General features: G+C 55.2%; 1 protein-coding gene across 12 annotated transcripts in view; it reads right to left on the bottom strand.

The window, feature by feature from the left end:
- The window catches only part of CUX1 (cut like homeobox 1), a 368,307-nt gene that overhangs the window by 23,496 nt on the left and 323,823 nt on the right, over positions 1–20,988 (bottom strand). For 4 of the 12 annotated variants that reach the window (XM_047089156.1, XM_047089157.1, XM_047089149.1 and 1 more), the window contains 4 exons: positions 18,512–18,814; positions 14,928–15,116; positions 9,066–9,330; positions 2,985–3,798 (listed from right to left, as the gene is read on the bottom strand). The exons of 3 other annotated variants lie outside the window; for them this stretch is intronic. In XM_047089156.1, coding sequence (XP_046945112.1) covers positions 3,072–3,798; positions 9,066–9,330; positions 14,928–15,116; positions 18,512–18,814 — 1,484 coding nt within the window. In that variant the 3' untranslated portion in view covers positions 2,985–3,071. Of the gene's footprint in view, positions 1–2,984; positions 3,799–9,065; positions 9,331–14,927; positions 15,117–18,511; positions 18,815–20,988 lie in introns of those variants that run through there. 5 more of the 12 variants (XM_047089151.1, XM_047089152.1, XM_047089154.1 and 2 more) reach the window with 2 other exon arrangements.

Below are 20,988 nucleotides of genomic sequence, written 5' to 3'. Positions count from 1 at the left end.
AAGCTTAACACAAAAGATCATAGGGTTGGGGTCACGATAAAAAAAATATATATAAATAGAGAAAAAATACAAACACAGAACCGCAAGCAAACTTTAACCAACTGATTGTATCGAGCACCCAGATGTAAGTCTGGCAAAAAAGGTAGAGCGGAAGTCAACATAAACCTAGTTTAAAAACCACCACCACCACCACCACCGTTACCAAAACCCAACAAAAATGACTAAATCGCTTGGAAGAGCCAAAGTGGCTGTTTTAGACTGTTACTATTTGGCCACGAGGATGGACAAATCTATACTTTTTTCAATTCCCTCGGATTTAACGCCTTGGTAAATAACAGTCATGCCTTGAAAACTAAAACACTACCCTAATATTTCTGGTTAACACCCTGCTTTTCATTGCAATGAAAAATCAGATATTTAGAGATTCATCACACATGATGACACGATTCCCTCGAGGTTTTCGTGGAGAGGACACCACAGTACTGTCAGGGGCTCTGCTACTCACTGTCCTGGGGGGGGGGGTCACTAATGCAAACTCGCTCTTCTTAATGCACCTGAATCGAGCCAGATGTTAATCTGTTTCCCCTTAAGCTCCTCCATTTTGAATTCTCTTCTCACTGAACCAGGTATCGAGTTCAGAGATGATACGACCATCAAAAGGCAAATAGCCTGCCTCCCAGCCTCCTAGAGCCTTCTGAAAACTTCTTATTCATGAAAAGGCATTGTCTTTAGTGTAGTGACTCTTAAATTTGTGAAAACTTTAACTAAGTGCTGCAGTTGCAGGTTAAAGGACTGTAAATGAACTACGTAATTTCTAAAACATCATGCAAGAAATGTGGTTTCACATCTTACAGTCAAAGTCCTACAAGTTAATTAATACAAGCACACTGAGGTGTAATAGCGGGGGCATACCTTGAAAATTATAACTCCCTCCCACCCCCCCCATCAAAAAAAAAAAGGTAATATTAATTAAACTTAAGAAATAATGAATGCACCATTAAAATGCCATCCAAAGATGTTGACCTAAGACAAAGGTTTCAATGATACACAATACGGTCAAAAAGTTTTCAATCAGTAATATACAGTATGACAACTACATCTTGTAAATTATACCCAATACTGCCGGCAGTCTATCCCTCTAAAGAATATTTGCCCCTTTCATCCCTTCCTAACAATCAGATAATAAAATACAGCACCTATAAATAAGCAAAAAAAAATATATATATATACCGAAATCATCTATTGTTAGTTTAAAGATATGGCAATAAAGGAGTCTAAATTAGCAAACTTGTAGAAGCCATAACTGATAAAACAGCTTATTGAAAAAAGGTGGCAGTAATGCACTCTATGTGTGCACAGGTACTTAAGAAAATACACAGACGTATAAAATTGCACACACGCACACACGCACACTCTCACCCACCTCTATTCTCACGCGTATACACATAGACAACAGGAGGAATCAGAGACAAGTTAGACTTCAGGTTTGTACTTAGACTGCCCTACACTGTGCATAAAAGAACTGTTCCAAGAGGCAGAATGAATGAAGGGTCGATGGATGGTCTGGTCTGGAAGTGAAGAGCAACAACGTTTTGGTGGGAGTGTGGGCCATCTCTACAGGGGTGAGGGCAGAGCCCGGACTGCCACGTTCTCTCCGCTGCAGGGAAGGAAGCTTCCCACGACGGTCAACAGTCCTCAGTGCTTGTGGTGGGAAGAGCGGGAGAGAGAGAGAGAGAGTGCGCGTGCGCCAGAGCCTGCCGGGCCCGGGGAGCGGCGGCCCCTGGTGGGGCTCAGTCCATCAGGCGCCCGGGAGAGTGCTGAGAGGTGTGCTGCCTTCTGTGCCAAGGGAAGCCTGCTGACCACGCGGGGCGGGACCCCTGCGGCCCCCCCCCCCCCCAAGCTGCCTGCTGCCACCTCGGCGGCCCACTCTTTCCTCCTTCCTTTACACGCTCGCACGTGTGCGGACTCACTAACGCAGACGTAGACACCATAAATTAAAACAGAATGAACGGGGACATGCTACAGTTCTAACTTGTCTCCTAACCTCCGAGATATGAGGTCTGATCAGCGTGCTCTGCGGTTAGAGGTTAAAAAGCAGATTATAAAATACCTAGATTCGGATCTTTTCTTTTTGTCCTGATTTGGCCTAGAATGGAGTGTATTAAACAGACCCTGGCCAGCAAAAGCCCAGAGCCAGTTAAAGCTATGGATCATGTGCACTACATGTCAGGATTCTATTCACGTACAAGAAAACACTACGTCAGCTACCACAAAATCAGATCGTTTCCTGATGTGACTTCTCTTTCTGTTAAAAAATATGTGGAGTAAATGTGTTTTATTTTAATTCAAAGTTTCAAACGAGAAGATTCTTTACTTGAAAATATTTAGGAATCCAAACTAGTGTGTTTAGAGTCGGTTTGACTGTGCAATCTCTTAGTGGCAACTGAACAGCTACAAAAACTTTCTTTTTTTAATTTTTCTGAAAAATCCCCCCTCCCACCCCCCCCTTTTTTTTTTCCTGGTTTAAGAAGATAATAGTGTATTATCGCTCTGAAGCCATTAGATGGCAGATAAAAAGCCCCCTTTTAATATGTGGGTTTGATTTTTTTTTTTTTTTTAAAGCCCACACGAAAGAGGAGGGCGCAAGGCAAAGCTGTAAGAGTTATTCCAGAACCTGTGGAAATCACTTAGGGCAATAAAAAAAACACTTCAGGGTACAAAAAAGCTCGACTACACATTTCCGTTTTCTTCCTTGAAAACACGACATAGATTGGGCTTAATGCTCCTTTGTTTTCTATATGCACCTTGGCCTATGGCGATTTTGCCCTGTGGCCCGCAGGGCGGTTAAGTGCGCAACACGGTCCAGGCCGCGGAGTCGGCGCCCGCCCCTCTGCCCGGCCCAGCCCTGCCCAGCTCAGCTCGGCTCGGCTCGGCCCAGCTCGGCTCGGCCCGGCTCGGCCCGGCTCGGCTCGGCCAGACCCGGCTTAGCTCGGCCCGGCCCAGCTCGGCCCGGCTCGGCTCGGCCCGACTCTGCTCGGCTCGGCTCGGCGGGACGGGCGGGCAGCGCCCTCTCAGAACTCCCATTCGATGGGCTCCTCCCGGCTGGCGGCCTTCTCCAGGCGGTGGATTATGCTGTTCAAGTTCGCGGCCTTCTTCTTCCTCAAGGGGTTGTCTCGAGAGTCCCTGGCGCCCGCCGCCTCCGGGAGGCCGAAGAGGCTCTGCAGCGAGCTGGCCCTGCGGGCGGCCGCCGGCGCGCTGGTGCTTGGCAAAGCGGAACTCCTGTCGGCGCCGTCCCGGGCCCGGCAGGGGCCCTCCGCCGGCGGGGCGGCTGAGGTAGCGGCGTCCTCCCCGGCCGCGGGCGCGGCGGCGGCGGCGGCGGCGGGGTTTGGCACGGGCCCCGGGCCGTCGGCTGGGCCCTCGGGCGGCGGCGGCGGCGGCGGCGGAGGGGGCGGCGGCGGCGCCCGGGGCCGGCCCTCGTCGTCCGCGTCGTCCGGGGCCGGGGCCCCCGAGGGCGGCGGATGCGCCTTCTCCGCCGGCCTGGGCGGCTCCTCCCGCTCCTCCGGGGCCGCGGCCGCGTCGGCCGGCCCTCCCTGAGACTTGGCGGCGGCCGCGGGGCCGCCCGACTCCTCGGCGTCCGCGGCGCTCGGGCCCTCGGCGGCCTCCACGCCGTCGCAGCTGTCGCCCTCCGAGCTGGGCGCGGCTCGGCCGCTTCGGGCCGACGGGGAGTCGCTGGCCCCGGCCTGGCCCTGGCTCCCGGCCTGAATCTCCTCAATGAACAGTTCTCTGCGGATCCGAGACCTGCGAGACACAAGCGGAGCGGCGCCGTGAGCAGGGGGCGGCCGTGCGCTCGCTCGGAGTCGCAGGGGACCCCTCCCCAGCCAGGCAGGGCGCCCCGCCCCCGGCGTCACCCCCCACGCCAGGCCCGGGCCTCGCCCCCGCCACCTCCCAAACTCAGTGCCTTTGCCCGAGTCGCCCCTCGGGGCCGGTGCCAGGCCCCTCTTTTCAGGGAGGATGGCGCGCCAGGGTTACTTGTTCAATGGCACTTTTCCTGCATCTCCTGTCCCACCCCACCTCCAATCGCGCTGTGAATGGCGCGGCCCACCCTTCGCGCACCCCAGGCCCGGCATGGTGCTTGGTATACGGTCTTAAATGAGGACTGAACTAACAAATGGAAATGCAGAATGGATGGTAGCCACGGCTTCCTCACCGGGACTTTGGGTAGTCGCCCAAAGTGTCTGAGCCACAGGTCAGGGGGTCAAGGCCCGGGCAGGGTTCTCCCAGATTATGTTTCAACCAATTCCCTCCTTTAGGAGGAGACCAGGGAAGGGTCACTTTTGAACAAGCAGGAAGGAGACCAGACACGCGCTCCAACACAGCAAGCGTGTTATAATCAAGCTCCCATACTTTGTTGGGTGTGAAGGGAACAGCTGCACACGGGCCCTGGCCGTCCCTGGTTTGGGACGTCATGAAACGGCTCTTGTTAAGTCTGCTTTTGTGCCTGCGTTTCTCCTTCATCTTGCCCACTGTACTAGGCTCGATGAGAAGTCTCTCTAGGTGGTTCCAAAGAGCTGAAAAAGCCTCTGATTAATGTGCCAACTGTTAGTGGAAAAGCATCCTCAGGTCAAGTTAGCACTAAGCCCACTGTCTTGCAGAAAGAAACCGGGCCTTGGGCTAGGCATGCATAAAAATATTTTCTGCAGTACATAGACCCCAGTGAAGGTAACCTGTTTTGAGAGTCCACTATATGCCAGGTCTTGTGTTGGAGGAGGGCAGCGTTGAAGCCACCGGGAATCTGGCTGTAGTTTAGTCCAGTGTATCAGAACCCTGATGGCACCGATGTGTCAACACTTATTTGCTCCCTGCGGAGGACTCTTGTCCAGAGGATGGTTTCTGAGCCAGAGCTTCAGGGTGAGGTCCTAAAGCACCCCCCCCTCCTGAAGTTCTCAGGGGTAACAGAAGACTTTCCTCCCTCTCTGGGCTCCTATGGGAGCCTATGAAGTGGGAGCCCCTGCCGTCAGGTTCCTGGATGCTGTGCTGTGAGGGCAGGCCTGTCTGCTGCCTTTCAGGCCCCTTGGCAGCCAAGAATGCCAGCCGGGGTGAACACCTAATCCCATCCCACCCTGGCTGGGGAGGTGGGAGGCCAGACAGGCAGACCTGTAGGTTGTAACTCTGAGCCCCAGGGGGGTAGACTCGCCCCAGCACGGAGCACAGGCTCTGTGGAACCAGGCAAACCTGGGTTTGTAAACTTACTAGCTCTGCAACATGACAAAAATTCCTGAACCTTTTGGAGCCTCTCCATATGATCTGAAAATCATGGAGAATAGTTTCTTCCTTGCAGAGACGTTAGGAATAAAATATTAACGCATAATATGGGACACAAAGTAGACCCAGAAAAAAAGGGCACTGTTCTGACCATCCAGCTGCCTTTTGAATGCCACAATCCCCGTTGTAAGTGCTAAGGCTGAGGTCAAGGGGCTGCGGGGCGGGAAGGGACAGCTTCATGCCTGTGGCCTGGCATCCTGGCCGCCCCCCTCCGCAGCTGGGTGAACCCGTGTAACCTCTGTCTGGAAAATGGGGCCGGTAGCACCGCACTCCGCTGCCGATCAGAGGATCTGATGAGACAACACACACGATGCTCCCGGCTCGGTGCCTGGCACACGTTCTATGCTCAGGCGACAGGAGACATCATCTTTCCTCGCCTAGATTTGTCTCCGCGTCTGTGAGGAATATCCTCTTTTGAGCTAGAAACACCAGGTCCCGGGAGCAGAGAGCCACGTAAGGCGAGGTGTGCAGGGCGCCACGGTATTTAGGGTTCAGAAGAGTTTCTACTGGGTGGACCTGTTCTTCCGGGAGGAGACCAGGTGTCCTGTGACACCCTGTTCTGGCATTCCTGGCCCTGTGCCCGGGTAAATGGTCACCCTAAGATACTTCTAATTCCTTGAGGGTGAAATGGTAAGAGGAAGCAAAGTTTTACTCTTTTGATGGGGGTGAAAATCGATCTCCAACCCCCCCTGCCCCACCACTATTCCCTGTGGGTTCCCGTGGGCAGGAGAAAAAAAAAGTCAACTTCTCCTGTTTAATTAACTCCTGCAGGATATGAGAGACATCTCCTCCCTTAGGAACTCAGTGTATGTGTCAGGGGCCTGGGTGGCTCAGTCTGTTAAGTGTCTGACTCTTGGTTTCCGCTCAGGTCATGATCTCCTGGTTTGTGGGTTCGAGCCCTGTGTCCGGCTCTGTGCTGATAATGTGGAGCCTGCTTGGGATTCTCTCTCTCTGCCCCTCCTCTGCGTGCTCTCTCTCTCTCTCTCTCTCAAAATAAATCAGCATTTTAAGAAAAAGGAAAGGAACTCTGTGCATGTGTGCTAAGTGCTGCTGTGTGCCAGTTCTTGTAAGAAGCTCTGGGGTCTACCGGGCTGGTCTCTGCTGGAAGCATCTAGTTGGAAGAGCTAAAAGCCATGGAGGGGGTGTGCTCTCCGTCTGAATCTCTGCTCTGCACTTTGCCTCCCGGGTGACCCAAGTGACCTCAGTTCTTGGGGCTTTATGCCAATTCTGAATGACCTAGTGCTCACTTCTCATCTGATCTATTTTGTGGCTTATAAAATTCTTCTCAGTTCTTTTGTCAAGACCCTGCACATCTCCTACCTCTTGCAGAAGATCTTTCCAGATCTCGGCAGCTGAAGTGAATCTCTGCCCTAGGTTCTTCCGTTTGTCAGCATGGCCAAGCTTTGTTACGGTTATTTTTGCAAGAAAACATTTACTGAGCATCCACTCTAGATCTGCATCTGAGCTCATTTCCTAAGTTTTGAGGTTCTCTTCCTCCTTCTCCTCTCTCCCCCTTCTGTCTTTACTTTTGTGGTGTATGGCTGACCCTGGTCCTGTTAAATGCACACATGGGGCGTCTCCACAGTGAGCAGCTGACCACCTGTACTGTGATGGGCGTTACACAGTTGTCAGGAAGGCGAGTGACCAAAGCTAAGAAACCGGGCGCGAGCGTGCCCCGGGCCAGGAGGCAGTGACTGTCGTTCAGCTGAGGCCTGTAGGGGAGGGTCTGGGGAACGAGGTGACCCCAGCAGGGCCAGGGGAAATGTTTTGGAGGTGTTTTGGGTAACAGGTGGCAACCCGACCCAGATAACTCTGCCGTCTCCAGGGTTCCCGTGCTTGCACTGAAGTGGACGTCGCTTGGGGCGCCTGGGTGGCTCAGTCAGTTAAGCATCCGACTCTGGCTCAGGTCATGATCTCGAGCTTTGTGAGTTCAAACCCCTCAGAACCTGGAGCCTGCTTTGGATTCTGTGTCGCCCTCTCTCTCTCTCTGCCTGCCCCCCCGCCCCATGCTCTGTGTGTCCCTCTCTCAAAAATAAATATTAAAAAAAAAAAAGCGAACATAGTTGCAGAAGACCCAAAAGAACACATTCCAATGCACCTTTGTGTCTAGAAAGTAAAAATGGGATTGCATAACACCTGGCGGGGAGAGGCTCCGGTGATCCTCTGCCCAGGATTCCGTTCCTTCGCCTTCATTTCACTTGTTTCCCGCTCTCAGAGCTTCCGTCCAGGTGGAGGGAGCTCCACCATTGCAACTGCTAGCCTCGCTCTGCCTCTGTTCTTATCTCATCTGTACATTGAGGATGAATAAGCTGGCTGTGCTCAGTTCGTGTACCGTCTTTGTCCTCGTGGGAGCCAGGCCGCGTCCGGGAGGCCGGCTGGGGACAGTGCTGCCATCGTGGCTCCCCTTGCCTGGTTCCAGGGGTCAGGCAGCAGGTCTGTCTGGCTCTCACACTAAGCTACAAATGCTTACTTAGCTTTCACCGGCAATAAAGGTACTGTTTTGGGTCCCATCTAATATTTTCAAAGTCCCCACCTTGTTTAGCACCTGGTGGGAGGGGGGGTGGTTACCAGGGCGGCTTGGGAAGCTGCAGCAGAACCTAACAGGTAAGGCAGGGCCCAGTCCGAGACACCAGTCCCTGCGGTCCCCGGCTGCCTGGGATACACTCTGTTGCCCGACACCTGTCTCAGGTGAGTAACCATGAGGGCTCCACCCGCACTGGCCACCTGCGTGTGCTTGTCCCCTGGGTAGAACCAGGAGCCCCCGACTCAGTTTTGTTGGGCCCTAGAGAAAATGATGTTCTGATGACAACCAGCAGTTTGAGACAGTCACTTCAGGGCATTAAACAAGCAGGGATTTCCATCAGGCCACCGGGAAGTCCCGGTTTCTAGCGGCAGGAAGTCTCGGTTGCAGCTGCGATCGACAATTCATTGTATGTGGGTGTCATGACCTAATCCAAACATTCTACCCCAGTCGGCTTCATTCTACGGGAGAGCACTAGGCCCTAAGCTGACATGCCTAGGTCAGGTATTTCATCTGAGTGAGTTTTATGTCTTTCATCTGTAAAATGCAGGTAAGGGGCACCTGAGTGGCTCAGTTGATTAAGCGTCCCACTCGATTTCGGCTCAGGGCTTGATCTTCTGGTTCGTGGGATGGGGCTCCACGCCGGGCTCTGCAATGACGATGTGCGGCTTGCTTGGGATTCCCTCTCCTCTCTCTCTCTCTCTGCCTCTCCCCTCCTCGTGCACTCTCTCTCTCTCTCAAAATAAATACTTGGCTCAGTGTCTGGAGATCTGGTAGGTGCTCAATAAATCTCATTAATTTGACTGGATTTAGTTCATTTCGAAACAAATCAGGCTGATTTGGAAGACAATGCTGTAAAAGAACCTCTGGGTCTGCACTAAGACATGCTCGCTGCTATGGAACCGCGGCCGCCTACGCTCTCCCTCACTAAGTGATCTCGTTTTCCTGGCACAGCAGACAGACGTGGATTGTCCCTAGTGACGTGATCCTCCACCTTGGGAGCTAAAAACTCCAACGGAACATAAAAAGCCAAACTAACCGACCCGGCACCAGGCTTTCAGTCCCCAGCCCGCCGGGGCCAAGTCCCCAGAACGTCAGCCCGCTGCGCCGTTCGTGGCCCTTCCCTGCGGGACAGACGGGCCGCCTCCCAAGGGCCGACGGCGCACCGCTCTCTCGGAGCCCGGACTGACGGCGCCGAGGGACGGACCAAGCCGGGACGTACCTGTAATTGTGGAACCAGTTGATGACGGTGCTGGTTTTCAAGTTGAGCTGGGTGGCGAGTTCCTCGATGGTTTTTGGTGACGGGTATGGCTTTTGCTGATACGCTCGCTTCAGAGCTTCTTTCTCTTCAGGAGCCAGCACCACGCGGGGTTTCTTCAGCTGGTGCTGGGGCTGCGGGCTGGCGCCCTGGCTGTAGTCGATGCCAACGGAGGGGGGCTCGCAGGGCTGGCTGTCGCTGACCGAGCTGTGCCGCCGCTTCATGTAGGCTGAGGGAGGGAGAGAAGGCGGATTGAGGTGCAGGCCCAGCCGGGAGATGAGCCCGGGCCCCTGACCCCCAAGAGCGCCACCGGCTCACACTCGTGGGTACGTCGTGGCAGCCGGCCGTTCGGCCCTGCTCTTCCAAGAGCGTCTCGGAACCCCTGGGCCAGAACCGTTCCGAAACCCAGCCCACGTTCGCCAAGCGCCTGCTCTGCGGGAACACGACGTCGCCGGCTGGCCCTGCCCGGCGGCTCGGCGGGGGACGCGGGGAAGCGTACCGGCGACCCCGGGGAAGCGCGGTGAGGGAGACACCAAGGGAGGGAGGTACCCAGCTCAGCCCGGGGAGGGGTCAAGGGAGGCTTCCCAGGAGAGATGGTGTGTAGGCTGGATCTTGAAGGCCAAGGGTGATTAACCAGAAAAAGAGAGGATGAGGTAGGAGGTGGTAGGAGACTGTCCTGGAAAGTGGGACCGGCAGGTGTAAAAAAGAGGGCACAAGGGCACGAGACAGCACAATTCCAGAGTGTGTATGTGTGTGAGCGTGCGCGTGCCCGCGTGCGCCTGGGGTGTGGAGGGGGAGGGAGGAGCCGGGGAGACGGGCAGTGCCGGGGTGGGCTGGAAGTTTGGACTTTACCTCAGAGGCAGAGGGGAGGAACGAAAAGGTTTTAGTCGGGAATGGTCTGACCAACTGCACGCGTTTTGGAAAGGCTGTTCTGGCTACAGTTTGGAGGATGGGGCGGACGGCAGGGCTGGCAGGAAGGTGCTCCGTTAGGAGGTAAGATGAAAAAGATCTGAACTGGGGCAGTGGTGGTGGGACTGGAGAAAAGTCCAGAGGGTGTGGAGATGGAAAGGGCCAGAGCTGACAGGACGGTGGGGGGGGGGGGCTGACGCAGGAAGGGTTGAGGAGGGCGGAGGAGCCCCCGGCCCCAGGCTGGGAAGTGAGGAGGGTGCTCGTGTCTCTGGGTTGGGCGCCACGGAAGAAGGGAGAGGACGGTGGCTCGTCTTGGAACTGTGGAGTCGGAGGGGTCTCTGGGTTGCCCACCTGGAGATGGCCTGTGGGCAGTGAGACAGGTAGGTACGAAGCCTAGAAGAACGGCTGGGCCAGAGAGAGGGATTTTGGACCACGAGAACACAAACTGTGGTTGTGGTCCGTGCCGTCGGTGAGAAAGACGGGGGCTGGGAACGGAACCCTGGGACATCCACAGGCAGAGAGCGCCCCCACGAAGAAGCAGCCCCGAGGGATCCAGAGGTGGGAGGAAAACCAGGAGACAACGGTGGGAGAGAGGATGAGATCTCCAGTGTCAGTGCTGCAGTGAGTCTGACAAGGACCCCGGAGACCCTCTGGCTTTAGGAGATAACCAGAGACGGGGGGGAAGCAGGCAGAGCGGGGCTGTGGGAGCAGAAGAATCCAGGTGGCTGTAGGCTGAGTACCGAACGGGAGGTGAGGAGGTGAAGGCAGTGAGCACGAGTTGCTATTTTAAGACGCTTGAATGTAAAAGAACAGCGAGAGACAGGATAGTTTCTAGAAGGGCCGAGGGTGGATCTGAAGCTGAGAGCGAGCTGATCGTGTTTCCAAGCTGAGGGGCGAGAGCTGGCAGTACAGGTGAGAGAGATGATCGTTGCAGGTGCACCAGGATGGCGTCTGAACAGGACAGGCGGGGAGGGCTGGAGGTACAGACGAGCTTATAGGGGCTGTGGCGGGGAAGGCTGGTGGCTGGCATTTTCCCGCTGAAGTAGGAAGGCAGGAGTGATGATCTGAAGTGATGGGAAAGGAAGGAGTCTTGGAGGGGTAGAGGAGAGCGGTGGAGAAGACAGGCAGAGCACGAACCCGAGGTTGGGATCTGCAGGGGGACGGGGAATGGGAAGGCGGGAGAGAGATGGCTGTGTCTGGGACAATGGCAGGAGGAGGTAAGGGCACCAGGTAGCAAAATGATGGGGACAAGGGTGGGAACAGGGATCGGCGGGCCTGGAGGCAGAATGAGCCATGAAACACGAGAGACATGGAAAGACAGAAGGACAGCAGAAGAACGTAGTCAGTGAGTGGGGTGCCTGAATTTAGTCTCTGAGAAGTAGAGTAGTCGTGGGTGACAGCAAGACTTGGGGAAAAGCCCAGGGTTAAGGAGATCAAAGAACTTGAGGCCTGGCCCTGGACGGGGTCTGAGGGTCTTAAAACACCCCTGAATGAGGTGGGACGTGGGTACGGAGGAAGGCAGCAATCCAGGGGCCATGGTCTTGAGAAAAAGTCCAGTAGTGCGGGGGTGGGGGGCGGCTGGAGGGGGCTCGGCGCTTCAGGGAACATGCACCTGCCCTGGGGGACTTGCCCTTGCCCTTGCTTTTGGGGACAAACAGGGTCCTTGTGCCCTTGATCTGGATTTTTACTGTGGAAGGACTGCAGGGGGAGCAGTGGGCAGCAGTGAAGTAAAGGGGACGCGCCTCCAGATTCAAGTTCTCTGTTCTCTCTGTGCTGTTGGGGCTTCATCTGCCCCGTCTGTCCTTATGCATCACCTGTCCCCAGCTATGCTTCAAGTTAAAAACCATTCGGGCTTGAACCAATAAGTCATCCATAGTGATCTTTCTAGTGGATTAGCTTGGTTGGAATAGAGTCTGCAAATCCTTGAAAACTTCTTAAAACTGATGGAAGATGGGAGGTAATATTATTGAATAGGAGGAGCGGAGTGGCCAACATCTGGGACGGGATCCTCCCACGTATGCGGTGGGAGAGGGGTCATTGCCGCCCCTGCGTACAGGGGAAGAAACCGAGGCCTAGAGAAGCGAAATGCTGGGCTTCAGGTCACACAACTGGTAAGTGGCAGGACTGAGGTCTGACCCAAGTCCGTGCTGGGCAGTGCTGCTTGCCTCGAGCTGCCTGATGGTGGCCAGTGCCCCGGCCCCGCAGCACCGGAGCACACCCTTCAGCGGCACTGATGTTCAGGTCTCAAAAAAATGTTACAGGAGAAGACTACGGATTGTCAGGGTCCATCTGTAGCCACCAGGAAGAGATACCGATGAGCTAGCCCACGCTGTACGGGCGCACGTCTAGGGGCTGGTGGCTGTGTGGACAGGTTGGTTCAAGGGCCGTCTCGTGAAGGGACGGAAAGCAAGAAGGCAGACCAGGATGGAGACAAAAGTTTATGAAGAAGGAAAAAGAGCAATAAAAGACTCGAGCTAACGGGAGAAGCAGCAAAATCTTTCTGGAAGAGAGGGAAGCATGACGCACGTGTGAACCCCACAGTCTGGATCACCCGGTGCTCACTTTTTCATAGAGTCCAGCCTGGGAGCATGATGGACTTTCATCTGCTTTAGAGGAACCCAACTTATTTTAAAAACTGTGACATACGGAGCACTTAGGTGTGCTGGGGGTTAAGTTCCGTACATTCTTTCTAATGCTCACAAACCTGAAGGAGGTCATATTACCATCCCCTTTCTACAGATGCAGACACTTAGACTAAGGAGTTACTTAACTAACTTGCCATTTTATGACTGACCTAGGACACAGCTGAGAAGGCAAATCTTCCCCCAAAGAAAACGAAAATCATACTGTGAGTGGCCAGAAAGAAATGAGCCTGGTCTGCCGGCCGCTCCCACTGGGTGGACGGCCGGTAATCGGCAGAAATCCCAGGGAAGTGCTGTGCTCGGGGTCACCCACTGTGGTGAAGGCTCCTCCAGTGAGCATCCCTACTAGAGGGAGAAGACAGTGGGGCCACAGCCGCTTTTCGGGAACTTGGGACGTGGGGAGGGGCCTGGGCCTGGCTGAAACAGTAACTCCTTTGTAACACAAGATGGCGCCCAGAGCCCGTGCGGAAAGGAGGCCTGTGCCGCCCCCCAGAGATCTACCTGTGGGGGCAAGGGTCCTTTCCTAGTGGCCTAGGAGAAGCACGCCAGGGTGGTAGAACCAGGGCTGTCCCCCTCCTGACACCTGCAGCGACGGGAGGCTGTGCAGGAGGTGGCCTCGGAGGGCCGGGCACAGGGAGGGGCTTCCCCAGCACAGGGCGCGGCGGCCTCATGGAGCTCAAGGTGGCAGGCCCCGCCCCTTGACAACGCAGAGAGCTCTAACATTGCTTGGGTGAGCACTGATAAGTGTCGCAACTCGGTGATGGATATATGGGGTTCACGATGCCATTCTACGTCTTTATTTGAAATTTCCCCAAGGGGGAAATGTTAAAAAAACTTTTGGGGGTGATGCGGCACCAGGCGTCACATCCTGTGCAGAGCCGTGGTCTACACACCGGGAGGCAGGCCAGGGTCCACTGGAGGGCCCTGGGTGGGGTGGAAGGCTGCTGCCTGGGCACAGGGCCCCAGTGTGGCTGATTCTGGACAGAAGGCCGCACAACACACATCTGAGAGCACCAGCTTCAGAGCCCGATGGCCCGTGAGTGCGGGTGCCGGCCCCCTGCTTATTAGGCCAGCGGTTGAAACCAGACAAGTCTCATAACGCGAGGGCCTCATCTCTCCTGGATAATATGCCTACGCTAGACAGAGCTGTGTGGACTGAGTCAAGTTTGGGCACCGCGCCAAACAGGAGCCTCAGGACCCGAAGTCTCCGTCCTTAGACAAGGCCTGACCCCACAGAGCTCTGGGAAGAGACGTCAGAGGTGCCTGCTTCCTCCTGGAGCTCCAGCCCTGGCTGGGTGACAACAGTGCCCCTAGGCCGGCGGCGAACAGCAGACTCCCTTGGTGAACTCGGGACGCGAGCCTGGGCTTGGTGCCTGGCCCCCGGCTCAGACACGCACGCCTCAGCCACGTGGGTGGGCGGTGCCTCGTTCCCACATCTGAGGGACTCGGGTTCGACCACTCCGTGAGCTCAGGCCACCGTGCCCTCCGCGGGGAGGAGCAGCAGGTACCAGTACAGACCAGGAGACAGAGAAGACATTCCTTGCCACCACCAAGGTGCCCCTGCTTTGGGATTTCTCCCGTGTTGTGGCCTCCGGGGTGCGGGAAGAATGCCGATCAGCGTCCGAGAGGGCTCCAGATGCGCACGGAAAGAACAGCCACGCTTGGCCCTCAAGGAGGCTAATCCCACGCAGCCCCACAGCCCATAGAGTAACAGCAAGAGGGATCTGTTCTGGCTGGAATGTGCTGTTCCGGTGACCAGGCGGGGTGACCTTAACGGAGGCACCTGGCTTCTCTGAACGCGGGTTTCCTTATCTACAAATGTGTTTATAAATGAGCCCTCCGATAAGACGGGAGACGGAAGGCCCTGGCTGGTGGTCCACATGCAAGAGACAGAGCTCCCCAGGCGCCCAGCAAGGCAAAGACAAGAAACAAATGGGCCGCCACCGAGTGCTGTGACGCTCGCTTCTTGGTGGCCTGACACAAGAAAAGGGCTACGCTGACCGCCAGGGCGACCATGAGGAACTCTCGGAGTGCCCCCCTCAATGCTAAAACGTATTTGGGTTCAGTCGGCTGGGTAGAAAAGTCACAAACCTTCCCAGTCCTCTTAGGTACTCCTCCGTTGATAATTGTCAGAAGAGACCCCCCCCATCCCGCCCTGCCTGAGGGCCCTTCGGCCACAGATCAGTGCCCTTCGCTGCTCTGCGCGAAGGCTTTAGAAGCGACGGCGCGTCTGTACACGAGAAAGCAACGAGCCGGGGCAGGCGCCGGGGCTTACCTTTCTTTTCCATCCGTTTCATGTCCATCAACTTCTCCACGTTGTTGGGGTCATTCAGCCATAGCTGCATCCGGACGAAGGGCTCCCGTCCCTTCAGACTGAGCTTGTGCCAGGGTTTTGGGCGAGCAAGGAGGTCGGAGACGGAGCCTTGGGTGAGCCCCAAGATGGTCTCCCCAAATAAGCGCTGACCTGGCGAGAAAACGGAACGGAGAGAGACGTCACTACAGAGACCCAGGGATCTGGAAGGACAAGGTTAAATTCAGGCACGGGTTGAAAGACCCAGAGTCCGGTCAGCTGGGTCCCGCCTCGGAGCGAGCACTTGTTAGAAAGAGCTCTTCAGCCAGACTTGTGACGGACTCCACTGGTGACGGAGACAGTATCACTCCCGCGTGCTGCTGGCACACAACGACGTCTCTCGCAAAAAAGCCTTCAGGCTCTGGAGGCACCGAGGCCCGGATGACACCGGCAGCGCTTATCAGAGGTGGTTAATCCCTCACCCAAGCTCAGGAGGTTAATAGCACACGGGGAGCCCTCTCTTATACAACCTCAAACCACAGGGCTGTCTGGCTCCTTTCACGATTAGCAAGGTTATCCGGTCTTGCTGAGAAAACAGGCCACTTGACCCAAGGTCACAGCAGGAAAGAGAAGGAGAAAGAGCCCCTTAGCGCTGTTTTTCTGAAAAGCAGGCCATTTCCAATTCTAAAGTCTATTCCCGCAGTCTCAGCTGCCTCTGCTGACTGGAGCTCAAAGGCGATCGCAACCCCTTCCTCGAAGCCTTTTCTCCGAGGCCGTGGTGGGCAGCCCGCTCCCCAGGCCGATCAGAGGGAATTCTGCTCTGGAGAGCACAGCGACACCAGGGCTGCTGGGTTCGTCAGAGGCTTCAAGAGAAAATTTCTCTTCTCTGAGAGCCATTCAGCCTCGGGTGAAGAGGGGCCGGCACTTTTGAAGGCGCAAATGAGAATGCGGCACAACCTGAATGACCAGATGGGTTCGGAACATGACTAACAGGACTTATTAGGCGGAAATGGAGACTGGGATCAGACAGGCCGGCGCTGGGTACCACACAGAGTAGGGAACACGACACCTGGGTCCCCGAGCGGCAGGGTGACCGCGGATGACAGGCTCATGGGCTCCCGTCTTCGAGAGGGAAACACCACCCCTGTGCTCCCAGGGCAGGTGTGAGCAACGGTGGAGTACCTCCTTGTAAAAAAGCGGGGCTTCAGGGGCTCCCGGGGGGCTCAGTGAATTAAGCGTCTGACTTCAGTTCAGGTCGTGATCTCACAGTTCGGGAGTTCCGGCCCCGCCTCGGGCTCTGTGTCCCTCTGTCTCTGCCCCTCCCCTACTCGCACGCATGCACCCTCTTTCTCTCAAAAATAAACGTTAAGAAAAAAGAGCAGCCCTTCAAGTGGAAGTTTACAGCCTGGAAAGCACTGGATTTGAGATATTATTATTTTTTGTTTCCATCATTTTCACTTAGGGATACATGTACCGATTTTGTAAACCTGTGGTTCCCTGCATTTCAAACTCACAGGGCCTATAAGCGTCCTAAGTCCTCACCAGATTTTTGCTGTGGTAGTTTTAAATAAATTCTATCTAATTCTCATCTGGCAAATGAATCTCATTTACATTCCAAGGAGCTTGGGATGGTCAGGAAAGTGATACATGTATACACGGCTAGTTACTACTTGCTTGACCCACCCAGTTGTATGGCGGGGGGGATTATTCTTGGAAATCTGTATTGCTTCTAGAGCTTTCGCAGCGGTGGCTCTCAATCATTTTTGGGTCACAGACCCACTTGAGAACCCGAGGGATGCTACCTACCCTCTCCCGATAAAGTGTGTGCACGCACATACTCTGCTTATGATCTCAAGAGACTGACCCCCGAACGTCTCAAGATCTCAAGCCAGTGGTTGAGGATGCCTGGGTGTGACAGCTGCATAATTCAGCGGTGATTTGGCCCCCTCAGTGCCCACTCAGAGACCCCCAGCAGGGGAGATGGGCTCTTCCTCGGAGAAGCTAGGACCGGCTAGAGCTACCACTGTGCTGGCTTCTCAGCTCCACGGTGGCGCTGCTCTGGAGCTCTTCCGGAAGTTCCTGCTCTAAGAGGAGGCAGTCATCTCTCTGGAGAAGTGTCACCCCTGAGAGCACTGATTTACGCATCACACGGCATTGGCGGTGCATGCCCAACACCGGCTGAAACTCCAGCAAGGATGGAGACACGGACGGGAAGGCCAAGGTGGAGATTTTCACACTCGTGATCTCACGACTGCGACCTTGCAACTTAGCAGCGGGCTAACGGCAGAGTTGTCTTCAGCCGCTTGCCCACATTTACAGAAAACGACACTTCCTGTGAGGGGGTGGGCGGCAATAAGATATCGAGCCTGCTTCTCTGGACTCGTGATGGGACTGTAAGGTAGGGGAGGACCCAGGTCTAGGAATCCCTGCGTATTTCGATCATTGATGAACATATGGGGCTTCACAGCCATTTCATTTCTGTGAATTAGCTTCATTAAAAACGTTCCCAGCTGACATCGCTTCTTCCCTTGTTCTGGTTTGCACAAGCGGTGGGGTAGAGAACCTCAACCAGGCAAGTTGGCCACCTAACCCCTCCACCACACAAACTTCCCCGGACTTCACTGCTCCTTCCTTCTTGTGCTATCTCCTGGGAGAAACAGACACGTAGGGCCCCTCTGCAAATTCCAGCCGCTCTTCGGGGCTGTCTCAACACGCACCGCACGCAACACTGTTCCTTCCGTTGACCTTTACACTCGGGAAGTAAGGACAGCGTGTTTGGGGACAGGCTGTTTCCATTCTCTGGGTGTCTACGACCAGGAGAATCCCATCTGGTCAATGCTGTACCATGGGGGCACGGAAGTTTAAAATGACCAAACACTCCTAGTATTCCGACAGACAAAGCCACTGCCCGTGTGCCCCAGAGGCTTCAGAGAGAGCTGCCTCGGGTGGCGCACGCACGAAGCAAAATGGCCTGGGTCTGGGGCTGAGCCCCAGTGAGAGGGGTGGTGAACTCAGTTCCACCGACGCTACTGCCTCCCAGTGGAGGGCCTGGGGAAGGGAGCCGGCTTCCTGGAGCAGCAGGGAGGACGGGAATAGACTATTAGCTGCCAGGCGCGGTGCGAAGCAATGGCTTCTGCTCATAAGCCCCCGTCGGGCATTGCCGCCCCAGATTTACAGGGGAGGCTCTGAGAGTGGCTTGCTCAGGATCACAGACACAGTAAGAGGAAGAGCTGAGACGCGAACCCCGTCTGTGGACTCTTCCAGCATGCCATCCGGATGCTGTTCCCGCCCGGCAGCGCCCGTGAGGACCGGGGAGTTGCACCGGGCATGCCCTGGTCAGGGCGCACGGGCGTTGGCTGAGACGTCCCGGTGGGCGCGCCGGGGAGGGAGCAGGCTGGGACCGACCGCCCTCGGGAGCCCTGGTATTCACAACTGGAGGGTGTTTTATGTCCTTAGCGATGGCTTACAAACGTTTAAACTCACTGGCTGGTCCCTGCACCCATTCTTCCAGAAACCACCAGGAAGCCACCCGCCACCCCCCAACGTGGCAGCCGGGGAGGGCACCTTACCGAGGTTGTTGTCTGTCAGCACCTCCTTGACTCTCTTGGTTATGCCGTAGGTGTCCAGCTCGGGAGACATGGCCACCAGCTCTTGAATGCTGAGGGCCGAGTGTCCCGAGAGAGGCAGTGGCGTGGCGGGCTGGGAGTCTGAGGCGGGCGGGTCGCTGGGCTCCGGAGGCTTGCCATCCTTATTCGTCTCAATGGGGGGACAGGGCTGTTGGACCAGTTCAGTCAAACTCTTCACTGATTCGCTAGAGCTCATCGGCGACTCGGGCGCAGGGCTGCAGCTGGCAGAGGTCTTGGGAGTGCTTTCTGTAATGAAAGAACACGAAAATCTGAGGCTGAAAATAGCCATCTTTCACTATGAGCATTGCTTTCCTCACCCAGGAAATACATTCAACGCCTGTGCAAGAAGACAGCATGGCGAGCCACTGGGTCTATGGCCTGAGAGAAACTTCATCTTCTGCATTAAAAAATGAAAAAACAAACAAACGAACAAGAACCCTGAAAACCGCAACAGAAGAAAAACTAGAGGTTTGAACAAAAGGGATCTGAAGGCTTAAGACAAGGGCATCCTGTTGCGAAACTGCTGTCGTATTAACCATGGGCCATCACGGTCGTGACGTCTTCCGGCGAGACCCCGTGATTCCAGAATTCAGAAGTCCTCGGCTAAACTATAATCTGCATCTTATATTCTGTCCCTAATTTTCAGAACAAAATGAACGGGTGGATTATTTTAAATGAGGGTGGCCCACGACGTGTGGTTAGGAAGGCCCCAGAAGAGGAGACCTAAGGCCTCGGCCGCTGGCCCCAGGGCCCCCCCCCCCCCTCCGTGCTGAGTCCTGGGACTCCCTGTGGGTTCTTGCTGTGATCCCAGAGGGCTCCACAGCACCCAGCCTGGAGGGGACCGACAGAAGAGAAGCACTCACTCTGCTCCCTGTCAAACCCCAGGACGTGCTTCTGAAGGCCAAGCTCTGTCACACACGCTGGCACCAGGAGAGATGGGGCCAGAGTGGCAGTCGGGTCTCCATGCTCTCCCTTCTGTCCTGGTCCGGGTGCCCAGTAGGGAGCGCCAGCCCGTGCCACCCGTGAAACCCAGCCTCCATCGGAGTCCTAGGATGTCTGGAATGAAGGCTTTGGCCATTTCCTAATTACCAAATACACAGAAAGGCTGTGCCCGGGAGGAAAACGCAGAGTGAGATAGCGCTAAGGTCCTATTCGAGGTAAAGTCAGCTGATGGCTTGGTGTCTTGGGACAGGCTCCCTCTCACCGCCTCCCATCAAGCCTGGCACATAGCAAGAGCCCATGTGCCACGTGTCAGGGACCAGGCCAGGTCCTGTCACTTGGGCTGTATGGCCTCAGAGAGATAAGTCTCAGGAAGCAGGCCCCTCATGGGACATCAGAGCACCTGGGTGGCCCCCAAAACACTCGCTACCTGATTAGACAAAATGTGACAATGGAGTATTGACTGAATTTCAATTGGCCATAGAAGTGGAGTGTCCTTTGCTGGACATGTCACATCCAAGATAGCAACCCGGATCAGACGCAGAATAACGACCTATTCTGAACTCAACAAGATGGGAGATGTATTCTGAATACAAGGGATGTTTTGTGTAAATACCTAGCAAAAATCCCAAATGGAACAACTTCAATTCAACCAGTGAACCTGTTTATCATCCTAAACAGGACCAGGGTTCCACCATCACATAAACCTGTGTCCTCAACTTGGAAATTCTGGTTTAAAACAAACAAACAAACAAACAAAAAACAACCCGCTGGTTTGTAGAAGATGTAAAAGAGCTAGACGTAAACAGCAGAAATGATCCGTATAAATCTTGAAGGCAATATGAATCCTACAAATCGGATTTCTTCTCTCTGCTCACCTCCGGGTCATCGTACAACTGGATATAAAACCCAGCAAATGTTATTTTTGTTTCTGAAGCAGCAAAGAAATCGTACTGTAAATTTGCCCCGATTCACCCATGCGAGGGACCGATGTGGCAGACCATCCATCTTGCTCACTGCAGACTGTCAAGGATGGCATGAATCCCCACATGATAAACAGATTCCTTCTCAGGTTTGTGTCCTGTAACCCACAGCAAGGTCAAAAGCATGGCTGCCTGGCTAACAAACCGCACGGTGCCACCGCCTGGTGCTTCCCCTGTTTTGTCTGGTGCCGGCCGAGACCGAGCTCCCGAATCCCCGGACGGCGGTGCGTTTCTCTCGCAGGCGTTCCCGGCCAGTACTCGTGTGGATTTTTGCCACGCAGAAGCCCTGAGAGAACCGAACAGAGGCACTGGCCGCACGTTACTGGCGTCCCTCTGCGCTCCCAACCATGGCTGCAGACAAAGGCAAGGCCCTCAAGATCAAACCCCCCCCCACCCACGCTGGGCCTGGAAATGTACCGGGAAAGTGCCGCTGGGCGGGTTTGCATTGGATCTCCACTCTGTGTCGAAACTGCAACTGACAACTCGAAGCGGAGTGCT

The sequence above is a fragment of the Lynx rufus genome, unplaced genomic scaffold (assembly GCF_022079265.1).
Source record: "Lynx rufus isolate CCGP_SWC_20201006 ecotype Redwood Valley unplaced genomic scaffold, mLynRuf1.p SCAF_27, whole genome shotgun sequence".
In the NCBI taxonomy this organism is placed as follows: domain Eukaryota; kingdom Metazoa; phylum Chordata; class Mammalia; order Carnivora; family Felidae; genus Lynx; species Lynx rufus.
This window is presented reverse-complemented; position numbering and strand designations above follow the sequence as displayed.